This window comes from Alligator sinensis, unplaced genomic scaffold, assembly GCF_000455745.1.
Source record: "Alligator sinensis unplaced genomic scaffold, ASM45574v1 scaffold628_2, whole genome shotgun sequence".
Lineage (NCBI taxonomy): Eukaryota > Metazoa > Chordata > Crocodylia > Alligatoridae > Alligator > Alligator sinensis.
The window spans coordinates 4,107,823-4,124,209 of NW_005841833.1; the positions used below are offsets into that span (position 1 = coordinate 4,107,823).

At 47.9% G+C, this 16,387-nt stretch overlaps 1 protein-coding gene across 1 annotated transcript in view; it reads right to left on the reverse strand.

Moving 5' to 3' along the window:
- Window positions 1-7,267, reverse strand: part of CUX2 (cut like homeobox 2) — an 87,422-nt gene extending 80,155 nt beyond the window's left edge. The window contains 1 exon segment of the mRNA XM_025199847.1: window positions 7,181-7,267. Coding sequence (XP_025055632.1) covers window positions 7,181-7,267 — 87 coding nt within the window.
- Between the last annotated feature and the right edge of the window lie 9,120 nt (window positions 7,268-16,387).

A 16,387-nucleotide genomic window follows, 5' to 3' on the forward strand; every position in this document is an offset into this window, starting at 1 on the left:
AGCCTCGGGAGACACGGGTTCAGATCCCCCCCAAGCTTGTTATGTGACCGTGGGCAGGTCCCTTCACTCCTAATCCTTTCACGTGCAAAGCAAAGATCACTGTGCCGCTCCCCCAGAAGCGCTGCAAGAATAAACATGTTAAAGACACCGGGAGATGCTCAGCTATGGGCCGGGTAGGGGTCACCCGAGTACTGAGATCCACAGATTGCTGCAACAGCTATAGATACAACCAGGACGCTGTCTGAGGAGACACATCCCTGCTTCTCTCATCTGACAGTGCTAGGTCACCTTCTGGAGTCTTTCCTCACCTACCTTTGATCGCAATGTTCATCCGGAGCTATCTGAGCTTTGGAAGACCATTGGGCCAAAGCTGCGGAGATGCAGCACCTTACTGCAGTTCTCTCCGGGGAACCAACATGAGTCAAGATGGCTTTTAACTCCTGCGCTCCGGATCTGCATGTTCACGGAGGAACGGGCGGCTGCTGCTGAGCAATGCACGGGAAGGACCCGGCAGGGGGAGCACGGGTGGAACGGCTCAGGAGGTGACTCCCAGGTCCAGCAACAGAAAAGGATGCAGCAAAAGGAAGGAGGATAAAGCTGAGTTCAAAGCACAGATCCATCTCTTCCCTAAATTTCTGTGTCAACTCATTCCAGGTGACCTGTGCCAGATGGCACTACTTACAGCCAAAGGTTTGTGAACGCAGCTAGTTTGGAAATCTCAGCATGCACTGGAAACGTGGCAGGATTTTGCAAGAGCCTAGGATGGAGGCCACCTGTTCTTGGGGGCAACAAGTTCGGACATGACTGCACACAGCCCCGATGCCCACTATGGAGGGCAAGTCACGGAGTACGTGAGATGCCTACAAGTTCATGTAAACATCACTGCAAAGACATCCACTGCTCTAGACCCTGGATTTTTTTCTGCTGGCCATTTTCTCCCTATATCTGATATCAGCCAGCACCATCTTGTATGTCCTGTTTGGATAGACAGCTTGTCTATGTGCTGCACAGACACAAGCATTGACTTTGCCCTTCTCTGGTGCATCTGAGTGGTCCGAGAAGGCTTCCCACAGACCCATTTTAACCGTAATTATGCCTGTCCATGCAGGGGGCAAAACTGTGCCAGTAGAAATCACTTTAAAAACAGTTATTTTTAAGAACACATTTCCCTAGCTCCGTCATTCTTGTAGCACAGACAGGACCTAAAACGTTCTTGTTCAGTTATGAATTGTCAATCACAGACGCCCCGTAGACAGTCTCAAGTTTACAGCTGTTGTGCTATATAGGAGACCTCAGCTAATGGCTCTGAAACTACCGATAAAACTGGAAATCATCAAAATGATGAATGAACTTGACAATGAAGGAATCCCAGTACACAGCCCCATGGAAAACTAAACTGCAGATCTTTGTATAATTTGCCCATAGCCACATTACCTGGAGTCTGCTTTTCAGGTGTGATTTACTGCTGAGGGCTTCCAAAATGTGGTCTCCATTCCAAGATATTAATTCTTTAAACTATTAAACTTTATGCTATTGCAGCTCCAAATGATATTTAAAAAAAAAAAAGGAGAAATAGGACACACTGGACTTAACATTCACCGCTGACAGGAATACTGCATGATGCGACTAGGGATTTATTAGTATTTTAATGGAATGAAGCCATTCAGGGGTTGGAGTTCTGTTTTGAAACCCCAAATGTTATGAAGATTTGCATTCAAAGCCTCAACCCGGACAATCTGAAACAAGGCAGAGCCAACGTCCCATATTTCCCCAGGATTATCTGAACCATATCAGATATAATCCAGTGATCTGTAAAGTGATTACCCCCAACTGAATATACGGGATCTGGACTGGTAATGCAATATTTCATCCAGCTGTAGACGCTAGGGGAAGGCAAACAAAGGAGGAGATTTAATAAGTGGAAATAAAACTATAGGCAGAGATAGTTTAATTTTTTTTTGTATTGCATCTAATTGCAATCAACAACAGACATCTGACACAGTGACAGCATCAGCAAAATTGCTGCTGAGAGCACAGAATCTTTGTCTAAAAATAATCAGACATTCTGTGCGCCACTGTTTGTTATAATGGTAATCGATGCTGGAGGCTTTGAATTCCATCAATTTATAGATCTGCTCTGTTCTGCCTGGTGATTGTGTTCTGCACACACAGACTCTCTCCCGGCTAAGGCAGCACTGGGGCACTGTGTGATTAAGATAAGCTCAGATTCCTTTCATACATTCCTTATCAGTTCTAATTCTCCACCAGGCAGAGATGTTCACAGCAGTTAAAGATTAGTTCAGCTTCTCAGACGCCAAATTTGAGGGTATTGATCAATAAATCAAATCAGAGCAATCAATTGCCCAATCAGAAGAGTCTAGCCGATGCATTATTACTGGCGCCTTCGAACCAGAGCTTTCATGGGTTTCATCAAAACACTGCTTTCCTGGCTTCCTGCCAGCTGCTGGTCTGGCTAATAGACTCCACAGCAGAGGAGCTCCAGCCCAGCAGAAGAGCAATAAATTTCTCATCAAACAGCCGATAGAGAAACAAGATGAACATCTGTTTTGCTGCAATGAAACTCCTGTGTTCTTCAGAATCTGCAAACCAGGTCTGACAGACCACCCCAAAGGCAGCTTTCCCTTCAACAAAGCAGCAAAGCAGAATATTTCGCCAGTTATTTCAATCAGGTAATTTAAGAAGACTTTGCATTCTCTTCTCTGCAGCTGCTGGAGCTTTACAGAGAGGATTCCAACTCAGTCAATAATAAAAGCCATCCTGGGACCCTGTACTATGAAGGCAATTTTATGATACCCATTATGTGGCAATGTAACTTCATTAAAAGCTGTTTATTCCCTCTAAGCATTTTAAGCACTTTCCCTCACCCATAAAGAAGAGCCTTTCTGCGCACTGGAAAGGTTATTTTTATAGAGAACTGCTCTGTGATATTTCTTCCCCAATAACAGGACGGGAATGCTGCTCCCCTTCCTTATCTAAAGACCACACAAGAGAAGAGAGGGAGGGGAACCTGCGACCGCTGAAGGATGAACGGATCCATCTCCTTTTCGGCCCGGGCGCCAAAGGGGACCGTCGCAGGCGCGTCCCACTTGTAAGCTCTTTGGGGCAGGGGCCGTCTGTTAAATGCTTGTACAGAGCCTAGCCAGCCTGGTCCTGGGTGCTGGATGTTAAGAAAGGATGGTAATCCTGCTAATGGTAGGAGAGGCTAGCACTCGCACCTCTCTGCTTCATCCCCAGCGGACTGCATGCATAGGAGACCACCCCCTACTATCTAGATTTAGCTAGCATTCGAGAGTACACAACCGTCCAGGGGTGGAAACCACGCTTCTGTGGGTCTGATGAGGTCCACCAGCCCGGCACCGGGAAGAAAAGGAAATCCTGCAACACAGCTCGATGGCTCTGCAGCTCTTGAGTCACAGATGAGGAACGCCCGTGCCATCCGTGTGCCAGGTGCCCCCGAGACATCGCTCTGACAAATAAAAGCTCACGTGGTTTTTTTAAAACTCTCGCACCTCCTCCTAAACTTAAAGGCCACCGGTGACTTCAAACTTCTTCCCTTGAGGAGGGTGGGAAAGGGGGTGGGAAAAAACCAACCCAGCCTCGTTGATTTTGAGCCAACTGTTTCTTGCAGAGACAGTAAAGAAAATAAAAGGGTGGTTGGGAAATTAGTGTATGCTTGAGCCAGCAAAAGCTATGGATCAATGACAAGCGCAGGCAATGCTGCGCTCTAGGAGAAGCTTTCGGCAAATTCTCCCTCCCTGCTGCTTGCCTGTGATGTTACGGCTACTTTGGCACAACCAAAAGGTTGCTGATATCACAGTACATTATTTTTACAGCACACTCCAGATGAGATGTGTATAAGTGCTCCATTGCACTGGCATTTCTTATGCTGCCTTGTTTTATCAACTAGCGCAGGCAGTGCCCCTAAGAGCCCCAGCTCGACTGGTGGGGAAATGGGCCATCTCGGAGTAGGGGCAGGGAGTCCTGGGGGAGCAGAGGGGGCTCTTCATGGAGCTGCTGCTCTGCCCCACCTGCCGCGTCTGAAGGCAAAGCAGAAGTTTGCAAAGCTGCCTGCACCACGCGGGCACTCAGCTCCCATTTTATCTTAGGCTGTTTGGAAAAGGTCCAGCTCCAGGAGCCTCAGGCATCGTAAGAGCACGTCTCGGTGTGCTGCAGCGAGCTCTCATCCACACAGCGTGGGCTTAAGCGCCAACATGAGAAACCAGGCAGACGACCTGGACCAGAGACCTGGTGGTCAGTGCAAGCCTCACCGTGCTCCACACGACCCTCTCTTAACCAGAGCCACCACCTTCCCCCTCGCACGTTACGACTGCCACAGCTATGCTGCCAGCCCCAGGAGCTTGGGGTCTAATCCCAAACCCAAAAAGTCAATGACAAAACTTCCACTTGCTTTACCGATGTGGGACGGGGCCGCCAGACCCAACCGAGCGGGTCATACAATATGTTCGGCACGGTAAGTCGGCCTGATGGAAGCAAAAGGCTTAGTTACACCATGCTGGTACAAGGCCGTCTGGGCTCAGATCACCAGAGAAACCCTTGTTTTTATTAAAAAGCAAAATAATCAGAATTAAAAATGTATCTCCATATTAGGTTTAATGCCCCCTTAATCGTTCCAGATAGATTGACAGATTAGACGGTTCTTTATTTGGGACTTTAAGCCAGTTGTCATTAAATGGCTATTCTTGAAATGCTGATATTCAATAGTCAGTAAAAGTATCCACGAGATGAAATGCTTCCTGTTCACTAGCAAGAGAGGCCAAAGCAAGTCCCCAGTCTCCCACTCCTCCTTCAGTTATCTGTCAGAGCTGCAGAAATGATTCACACTACCGAACAACCCAGCAAAGTTGGGAATTTCCACTTAAGTTATTTAAACGAGAGAAAAGGTAGAGCATGCAAATGAGCTGAACGGAAGATAGATGAATCCAGGGGCACGGTTTCGGTCTTTATTCAAACACATTTATTTCCCTTTCAAGCCAACGTGCATTTGGCTTGTGCGGTAAAAAAAGCCCCTGCTGTAGGCTGAAGTAAATGGTTCAAATTGCTACAACTTAAATGAGACAGCAGGACAACTGCTTTGGGTAATTACCGTAGTATTCTTCCCCGCTAGTGTTGCCTGAATGACGGCTGCAGGATCTGACTTCAAGGGGACACCTTGACTGTTTGCAACGCACGTCGGAGATCCCACGCTCGGCTCCGGGAGAACCGCTTGTTTTATCCTCGAGTCCTCCCAAACAACAAGCCGCGAGCCTCACTCCAACACCCTGCAGCTGGGCCAAACGGGTCGCATGCATTCAAACGGTCGTCCGACAAGCATGTTACAGGGCGGCGGGTTTTGAGTGCAACTGTTCGGTATTTTCCCGACATGAAGCAAGGGGGAAAAAAAGGCTAAATGGCTAACGCAAAGCTCAGAGTAGTCAAAGACAGGTCAGAATTACTAGAATACATTGGAATTGATTTACAACAGCATCTCGGGACGGTGATACACGAAAAACTGGTTTTATTGGACCTCCAGTGATAAAAGGAAAAACTGGTTTTATTGGCCCTCCTGCTAATTAGCTCAACTCACTGCTGGCACAACATGGTGCTGCTCACAACATTATATAACCCAGTGCTGCGTGCAACCAGAAATAGCTTTTATCCAAACGCCACAAGACGCAGAGACAAAGACTGCCCGATGCTTAGCGAAGAGAAGAGCGGGGTCAAGCAAAACAGGGTCACTACCGACGTCACGTCGCCGCCTGCGCTCCAAGCATACCTTCCCCGCTCCCAAACACGCGGGAAGTCAGGCTCTCCAGCGAGTTTAAACATTTCTCTTTCCTGTACATAAATAGGCCTTTATTGCAACTTTGATATATCCTTCCCCTAACGACTTTTAAGAGCAGCAGATAAAGTCGAAAGAAGCGCGGAAGAAACCAACAAATGTTTAATATTCAATAAATGTGTCAATTTTACATACTGAGGCAAATGGGTCTTTATTGAAGAATTGGTAAATTTCCTCTGAGAAAAGTAAGTGCATTTTAGCCTTCAAGGGGTCCCTGATGAATAGAAATGGAATGTGATTTGTGATAAAACTCAGCTGCTCTATAAAAGACGTTAAATAAATGTTGCTGTTTCACTAGGGATATACAGAATTGATTGCATTATAGACTGGTTCTAAGAGGCACAATCCCCGCAAGGTACCGGTGAGGTTCCCCGTGCGGCTCGAGCCAGGGAGCCGAGATGATTTAGATTACGTCTCAACTCTCTTCCTAATGTTTACTCAGAATTTTCTGGAAATGTTGGAGAGCAGATTTTCCAACTTTAATTATTTACAGTTTAGTGAGTGCTTTGTCGGGAGCCCTCCCTCGCTGCTTCCCTCTCTCCTCTTTTTTCAGTGAAGTCGTGTTATCTAACTCGGCGAAGGGGTGGAGAAGGGGGGCAGGAGCTCTTGATACGTTCAGCCAAGACGCTTGCCCAGCGCCCCTTGCAAGGGACTGAGTCAACAGGAGTGGGAACGACTGGAGGTTGCTGCCGTCAAGCAGCTTCCGGAGGGGCCTGGGTAGTCTGATGGCTACAGCTCAGTAAGTCAATGAACAGAAATCGCCACCGGCAGCATCACAAAGCAGCTCTCCTGCCCGTAGTCTCGGGAAGGCAATGAAGGGTCGAATGGGCCGGAGCTGCCCCTCGGTCCTGCGGGTGGTGCCCCCAGTAGAGGTCCAGGTACATGGGCTGGCATGGGAGATGCTCACCCTGCTGCAGCCCCAACGAGGCCTGCGCTGGGGATAAAACAAAGGCTTCCTGCTCCGAGACTGGCACCTGCCACTGGCGCTGGACTCGTGCCCATTGCCAACTTGTCAGAAAGGCAGTGCCTGCAGAGGCTGGCAGCTATGCACCCCTCCGCTGCTCTGGAGGGCAGGGGCAAAGAGCAGCCTCTCCAGCCTTTCTCGCGTGATGCTGTTGAGGCCTTTCAGAAACGTTCACGAGGTGAGAAAAGGGACCAGGTGTCTCCGCAGCTCTCCCGCGGAGGATCCCATGCAGGGCCTGCCAGTCCCAGGACCTGCTCTGGGAAGCAGGCTGGGGAACCGGTCCCGGCTCCGTCTTCCCACTACAGAGCTACGACCGAGCACCCAAGGCCAGTCGCCTGTCGCCAGCCCCGACCCACCTCACTTAGACGCGCTGAAATGCCGCTCGCGGCGCCGGTCACCGCAAATGGAAGAGTCTGAACGCTGGAGCTTGCTTTCCACCCCATGGATATGATGCTCCAACAGAAATCATTTCTTTTCCTATAACCCAAAGCAATTATATTTTTTTAAGCCAGGCGGTGTGGGATGGCAGCTCCATACATACATTTCAATGCAATATCAGTTTCAGGCAGATCAATTCTTATTGAAAAGTACAGTAACATTCACCCGTTATTTGCATTGATTTGGTTGATAAAGCACAGGCACCTCCCGAATTACCATTATGCATGAAAAATACAGGGTAAGAAAACAATTAAAATAATTTCACAGCCGAGGCAGATGGCAGCTAGCACTTGAGGTCGGAGACTGAAGAAGAAAATCAAGTTTATGAAAGGTAGCGCCTGTTTAATTCCAGAGATAACCACAAACAGTAATAATGCAAGGAAAATAGCAAATGAAATCCGGCACCGAAATGTAAACAAAGCAATCTTCATACAGACAAATGAGAGGCCACCAGTACCACCGCAGTGAGCACAAACTGTGTTATAATTGCACTGTTGCTGCATCATCTTTAATCAATAATATCCAGGGTTGCCACCGCTTGTACAGCCCAAATCCCAGACTCAGCCAAGAAACAGCATGTTGTTAAAAAGCCCAAGAGCTCTTTCCAGCTAATAGGTGGCTTGTTCCCTCAACCCTGCTGATTTTTTAAATAAACCTAAATTCCAATAATTGTTTAATGTTTATTTTTATTTAGTTCTGGTTCACCTACTCTGTCTCTTGATGACAGAAATTGATATTTTGCTCAGGTTTCTGGAAAAAAAAAATTAGGGAACTGTTATTATGTCTCGTCATAGGCAGAACATGCTCATAACAACGCAGCGGTAACCTTTGTCAAATACGCCGCGTCCGCTGGCTCAAGACAGAGCATGAAATTCAGGCTTCCTGCAAAACTCATTTCTGTCATCTGCCACGGAGTGAGAATAAAAGACTGAACGCCACCCAGGATCTTCTGCTCGTCGTGGGACCACGTCCACATGGCTGGAGGATGTGCCAGACAGGGAGGAAGGACCCGCAGGTTGACGTTCCTTCTTTGCTGACGGAGGAGCATCACAGAGGGGACTGGCAGCTCGCCTGTTCTGCCGACCAGTCGCCAACACGGGCGGTCTACAACTTGGGCAAGAGAGCCGAGAGACCACGGATGGTCTACGCTGCCCAAGCGAGCTGAGCCAGTAAGACTTTTCAAGATGCTATTTTTTGCTGATCTAACTATACCAGAAAAGGCCCAAGTATGGATACGGTCCTACCAGTGTAAAGGACACGTATATAGGTAGGGATGAACTAGAATAAACTATACCCTTACAAGCACTCTTATGCTTATATAATTGTGCCCATCCTAGGTATGTGTTTCTCTGGCACCATACTGACATAGCAGCCACATTTTTAAAGCCTGAACAAGCCCTGAATTCATACCCCCAGAGTTCAGCAAGGATATTTAGCAAGCTGCCCAATGACCACCTTAAATTTAATTTTGCCAAAGATTACAGCAAACATATTGGGCCAAACTGGCTCGTGTTATACTGGAGTTGCACAGCACAGCCGTCCCTTGGTTTGCTGTATGGTACACCAGTGTAAAGCCCCCATCTACCCCGGCACAGCTGACACAGCCATATTTTGGCCACTTGGAGTTTGCTTCATTATCTGAAAGGCAAAGAGATTCGTCTCATATGACCAGGGACAAATCAGGAACAGCTTCACTGAAGGCAAGATTTACCTGTGTTAAGTGAAAGGAGAATCCTGCCTGCCGGATCTCTGCGGTGCCTGAATTACAAACAGTGCAAGCGAAATCAAGCTCCCATGGTGTTTCTGCGATGTACCCGTCGCATCACGAAATGTTATCACAAGGAAAGGGGGCAGCATGGCATTTTCCATATAAAAAGGGAATGAACAGGCTTCTCTTAGATGATTCAGGCAGGCCCCGTGGACACTGCCCTGCTCACAGCAGTGCAATCAAAGTTATAGTGGTGCCATTTGCTCTGCAATCGCTAAGAACAGGTCAGCACTTCTTTTATTAAATTCTAGCAACCGAGAATTATAATTGACCATAAATGAGTCATTCCAGCATGGACCCGAGAGCGCAGAGGCTTGGCACAAAGGAAATGTGCTCAGAAACCATTTGTCTTTCTTGAAAGAAACCGGGGTGCCCTCTTTCCAGATGTCATCGGGCTGCCCTTGGAGTTGGCAGAGACACTTCCATGGAGCCCGCATCCACGTACAGAGGCACTCATGGAAAGTAGCTTAGTTCCTCTGGCACAAAACCAGACAGGCCCACAGACGTCAGGGGTAACCGAATCAAAGTAGCTCCCCTGACATAAAGGAAGTGAACAGGGCTATTCTGATTTACACCTGTGATGCATCTAGCCCATTTTAGCTTGATATACTGGGCCAGATTTGGAAACTCTTACGCATGTAAAGTAGCATCTTACTCCACAGCTCATCCTAGTGAAGTCAAGAGCGGTCCTTGCTGGTCAACTTGAGCAAGGCTATCAGAATCTTACATGCAATTTAATCCCTTAAAAAAATACATATGATCAATTACTTAGAATGAATTATTAACGCGGCCGAGTTACTCACCCCAGTCAGCCTTGGAGCAAAGCAGCAAAGCTCCCTTTCCTAAGGGTCGCGCTCTGAACAGAGCTACTAATGTGAGTAAACCCACCAGCAGGCGTGAAAATCCACAGTCTGGCCTGGAGGATTGAAAGCATCTGCCACTGCTCCTACAGGGCAATGTCTCCGTTTCCTTTCAGCACCCGATTTTATTACAAGTCTAAAAAACATTTGCTTCCTAGACCTTACTGTCAGGTAACAGGCCATTAGGAATTTAAAAAAGCAAACGAAAAGCTTACATTTGTATCCGTCTCAATCAGTACAATCATTCTGGACTAACAAGGATGCAATATTCATTTTAAAAACGGGTTAAACGCACACAGCGCAGTGGTTTTTTTTGGCAACTACTATGGATTAATGAGTAAATGAAAGCTTAGTCAAAGTCCAAAAGAGCCATTATGTACGGAGAGGAAGGAACTGGAGTTTTAAGCATCCTCTGAACACAGTTGCACAAGGGTAGGCAGCACGCATCAATTCTCACACTCGCATCCTTGTAAAAACCACCTTTACAAAACCTCGAGGCCAATCCATGACTTTAAACCACTGCCCATGCCAAGGGGCACAGCCAAGGGCCAAGTGCGCTGGACTACTACTGACTTTTTAGCTCTAAGCAGCAGCAAGGCGTTTTCACTGCTGCAAAGCTAACTCATCCCAACAAAAGGAACGGGGCTGGTCCCATTAGCAAGGCAAGCAGGGCCCGGTTCATCGCCTCCACGATGACACCAAGGACACGTACTCGTTAATAATTGTTGTCTCCCTCCTCCCACTAGGGAGAGGCGAGGCAAGACTGTCATCTTGGCTCTTTCACCCTCCTCCTGAATAACGCTAATGTGAAGCTCCACTGGGGATGCGCTTTACCTAACGCTCTGTTCCCATCTCCCCTCTGAGCATGGTTGAAGGTGGTTCTGGAAAAGTACAGGAAAGCTACAACCAATTTCTCGAGGAGATCCATCATGTCAGATTAGCAACTTAGTTTCTTATTAGCAATTTCCCATCCTATCATATTAATATTTGTTTTCACTAATACAATGCAGGAGTCTTATCATATTAGCAACTTTCGCATCACATTAGTGGAAACAAATACTAATACAATACAATACTAATATGACAACATCTGATGGGAAATTGCTAATACAATCAGACTCTCCTACCATGTTAGTACAGAAATGTTGAGAGTCCCGGTTTCAGTGCACTTTGAACAAGACGAGTGAACATCATGCCCTTCTAAAAATATCCGTGTACTTCGTGTACGAAGGTGTGCAAGACGGGGCTCGGGACGTGCTCAGGGCTCTGTCACCTGCATAAGTGACAAAGGCAGAACTGAGTTACAAGGGTACAATCTCCACCCAACTCAGAGCTCATCTGCATGGGGTCACTCAGGAAAGTTACCCTGGATTATCTAGCAGATTCTTGCGTGGACACTCATTTTCAGAATTAAAGTGGTCTTAACTTCAGTTAGCTTACTTCACTTTGGAAGCCAAAGCAGAATAAGACCATGCTAAGTTCGGAGTAAGTGTCCTTGCAGGGTGTCATGTGGTCTAACCAGCCCACTTGCAAGTCACACCTTGCTGGCTGCACAGAACCAGACTCCACGAACAGCAGGGAGAGTCAGGAGAAGTCACTGGAGGGGGCTCTGGGTTTATACTGGGCGTCAAAGAAGTCCATGCCGTAGCCCAGCGGTATCAAACTCACTGGACCGCAGGGCTCCTCGTGGGCTGCATCCAGCCCAGGGCGTGAGGGCCCAGGAACGAGTCCAAGGGTGGCAGTGGCAGGTCAAGCTGGCTGCCAATGGCCATGCCCAGCAGAGCCAAAGGGCGCTGGGTTCTGCAGCAGGCCATGCCCCACAACCTCCCATGCTGGTGGGCTGGACAGAGAGGCTGCATGAGCCAGATCCAGCCTGCAGGTCTGTCTGACACCCTGACGTAGCCTGATCTCTTGTCACTCTGCAGCTGGCCGCTTGCTCACCTTAGCTGGCTTTCGTCTCCCATGTTCCTAATGGCCCAGAGGCAGCAAACATTCAGCCCGACACAGCATCACCTGCGGAAGCAACACCGCCATGTGCATCAGCCTGGGATGTGGCCACCACAGGAGTTCGAGGCTCACCGCCAACAACAGCTGCTCTTGAAGGCTGGGGGCTGTAGCACGAAGCCTTGGGGAACGTGCTCACGACACGGGGGAGCCACACCAGAGCTCTCTGACAGGCGCGCCTCTGATTTCAGAGGGAGCCTCAGGAGTGCAGCATCCATCATTCAACACCGCGTGGTCACTACATCTGCCTGATCCATCACAGGGCACCAGAGACAAGAGATGGGAGGAGAATTTCAGTTTCTATTCCTAAGGGACTAGAAAAAAAGCTGAAAAAGGGACCCCAAAACCTTAAAAAGCAAAGAAACATTTTATTCTTAATTTGTAAAGCTCATGATTTTTAAGCCAATCACATGATTCACTGGTGCCTGATTCATGGCATTTGAGAGCTTGGGGCAGGCAACACTGAGATCCTGATTTCACTGCATCTCTCCATGTTGGAATAACTCCACCGATCTGAACGAAAAGACCCCTGGGATACCCAAAGGAATCGGGGCTCGTGGTGGGGATGATATCTTTTATTAGACCAACTAGATGTTTGCAAACAAAATTAGTTATTTGCAAGCTTCCGGGCACAAGCACCCTTCTTCAGGCATAGAAGCAAGGATTGTAAACTTTCTCCTAGGTAGAAATGAAAGTTCATGTTTCATAGGAAAGTTGAAGGTGTGGTAAAATCTGGATAGCTGGGATACACAACCATAAAGGGCATCAGATTCAGGCTGCACATATATAAGTGTGCCAGAGACCTCTCTCTCTCTCTCTCTCACACACATACATAAGAATAAGGGATGCAGACAGATTACTATCATTTCTAGCACTGCTGTAATGGCAGCATCTAGGCCCCATGCTGCTGTCAGCACGGAATAAGAGGAATTAAGTTAAACTGTTTCAGCTGCCTTCAAACCTAGGGCATTTAGGAAAGCGGAAACAGGAACACTCTCTGGGACCCAAGTTTAAGCCTCAGTGCCCATGCCCCTCAGACAACAGTACTTCTTCTTCCCCAGGAAAGCAGCTTGACCGTGCACACCCCATCCCACCCAGCTCAGTCGGTTTGCCTACAGCCCTGTGAACTGTGCAAGCAACAAAAACATCCAGGTGTTCGACAAAGCTACACTTGTGCGAGAAAACTGCTGAGGCCCAGGTGCACACAAGCTGAGGTGAGAGCAACAGGAGCTCAGCTACGTGCGCAGCGCTATAGATTGGCACCTGCCTGCCATGGGGAACCAGGCAAGTTGTATATTGTGAAGGAGCGGCCTGAATTATTTAGGGCTCAGGTGAGATCCAGCGCCTCCATGGCAGGGAGAAAGGGGTGGCATGCAGGGCCCTACAGCTCTGGGGCTCTCCGTTTGGCTGCGTGTTTCAAATCCCAACTATTTTTCATACTTTCAAAGCAGTGCAAAGCCAAATGGTTTGTTCAGAACAACTAAAGAAATAGTTCATTAGACCCTTTTGTACCAGTAAAGATAACTTACCCCACAAAAGCTGTAGAGAGTGGAGTATGTGCTAAGTGGGGCTCTACAGATCATGGCTGATTATAGACAGAAGCTTTCTCCATCTCTGAGGCTGCAAGTTCAAATCCAGTGCAGGTCAGCAGTGACTGAAGGCGACTGCCATCTGACAGCTGCTCAAGAGCCTGTGCAAGAGGAGGGGAGAGGGTCCAAGTCCACTTCACATGGAAAAGCATCACTCCGGGCACCAATAACCGGCCCTTGGACAACTCTCAGGAGCCAAGCCCGGGACTGCAAGCGCCACTGAAATGAAAAAGCCCTCACGTGCCCAGATGTGTGAGGGAGGACCTTTGTCATGGGTTGTCAGCGGGGTTCAAACTTGGGACCACAGCATCAGACCTCCGTCACTCAAAAAACCCCCAAAGCCCCAGGTGAATCTGTTGGCTTGCAATTGTGAAGGCCATCCTCCTCTACCAGAGGGCTGTGCAATAGGCCTTTCCCAGGTGCATCAACCTTGCACTGCTGTTGCCCGTGCTATGCCTATTCTCTGGATAAAGTCAATCTCAGCCTTAACATTCACATAAGTAGTAATTAAAAATAATCATTTGAAAGAGGAATGAAATTAAATCAACTCTTCCGTCCTGTAATTTCTGCATTAGCAGCTACTTTCATCACAGCCCTCAAATCCTGTTAGACCTGTTATACAAACCAGCAGCAGTGCAGCTTAAGGAGTCACAGAAAGCAACCGATAATTTCAGGGGATGCAAGATTCTGCCGTCTATTTGGGGGTATTGTTACCACCCTGTGCAGAAAGCACCGCACCAGTGTTAAACCCTGAGCCTGATGAGCAGGTCTGAGATACCAAGCAGGGAATAATGGAAATGCAAGGGAATATGCAAGCAAGTATTGCAGAGACGGCATCCTTCCACATCCACAGGTCAGTTTAGACCAGACACCCTTCCCTCTTGCACACCAGTGGCAGGGCTGACGTGACACGCAGAAAGACCCGACGGTCACACAGGCCGCTGCACCATCCCTTCTCCAGCAATGGTTGTTTCAAAGAGCATTCTCCCCCTCCATTAGTTTTAAATGTTCACGTCCCTAATTCCAAACCAAGAAGACACGTGTCAAATAAACCACAAAGAAAGTTGGACAATGGGATTTGTAGCCTGCGAGAACAGGAAATACAGGAAATGTAACGGGCACGCCAACTGGGGTGTATGCAACACCTCCGCAGACTGAAGAAACCCAATCGTTCAGATGAGCCAAATACTCGGAGGTGGTCTCAGTGGCGATATCTGTTGCTAAGTGAGATGAAGGGATCAAAAGTCCTGACCTCCTGCTGGCCACTAGTGACCATCAACCCTACCGCAAGACAACAGCTCAGCAGGACTGCTGCAGGACTGGTGGGGCCGGAGGACACACAGACGCACATGGCCCCTTTTGACTCCATCCACGCTTTGCTGAAAAATACACAGGTGCACTCTGGCAAGCCTGTGTTAGGGAAGATCAAGAGGAGGCTTTTCCTTGGGCAGTATCAATGCACGATAAAACTCCTGCCAAAAAAAGAAAAGGTCTAGAACAGTGGTTTTCAACCTTTCTTCACTTGTGGACCCCCAAAATACTTCAAGTGGAGGTGCAGACCCCTTTGGAAATTTCGAACGGTGGTGAATTGTAGGTGTGGATATTCACATACTTTTAATTGATCACAGTCATCTTGCGCAGACTCCCTAAACATAGTCTGCAGACCCCCAGGCGTTGAAAACCACTGGTCTACAATCTAAGTCTAGGGGGTCGAATGCGTCTCACTACATCTACGTTTCCTTTAGGCCAGAGAGTGATTTGGGATGTTTTTCTCCTTGTTTTAGGCTCTCAAACTTCCCCCAACTGTTAAGCTACCACTAATTATGTGAATCGTAGGAACTGATCTGCTGTTATGATGAGGAATGATGGACAAGCTGGGTAATGCAGTGCCTCTCAAAACAACACGTTAAGTGGCAGACTACCTGTCGCTCTTGAGCTAATGGCACAACTCAGCAGAGGCCGCCACGTGGTGCATCATTCTTCCTTTTCACAGTTGGAGCAGATGGAGTAATCGCCCTGCTCTGATAATTCATTTTTTTTCCTGGTCCATTTGAGAATGTCCAATTCTTCCCTGCGAGCTCGGACCTGACCCCGTCCCAGTGGGCATCATCCCACTGCCTTCTGCAGGAGGACGAATTGCCCGATTCTGGGCATCGCCATAGCACTCCTGTACTTCCCGCGGGCAAAGACTGGACTTCACTAGCCATGCGGTTACAGCAATGGGTTCTACCCCTCTGGCTTCCTGCATGATTTGAGGGCAAGCCTCCTCTTCTCCCTCTCCAGTTTCCCCTCCCATCCTTTGGCTGACTTGTCTCTTCAGACAGCGAGCTCTCTGGAAAGGGGCTGTCTCTTGCGAGCTGTTTGCACAGTGCTTAGCACAGTGGCAGTCAGGACCTCCCAGAGCTACTATAAATAAATAGCATTTCAAGACACAGTGATATCCCAGGTATCCTATGCTGCATGTACTTATGTATCAGAGCAAGTGCCTGGTTGGGGTCAGATCCTATAACCCATGATCAGGCTGAGGTCCAACATCTAGCCTCTAGTTCAGACAGCACCCAGAATCTAAATTAGCGCCAGGGTTATTTTAACAGTATCCCGGGCCAAATTCATCTCTGATGTCACTCCTGCCACGCTACAGGACAATTCAACAACACACGTTGCAGCTTCACTATGGCAGAAGGTAACTTAGTGCAGAAAACAGCTCAAGAAAAAAAAAGAAAAGGAAATCAGTGTATTTACTTCAAGCTAGAATGAGAAGGTTCAGCACATTAAGCAGTTTTCTATTCTCTCAGCAATTTTCTGTTCTACTAAATTAGTATTTTGTATTGAATTAGTATTCATTTTCTCTAATATGATATATAAGCATAATCACGTTAGCGACTTTGATATCACATTAGACTA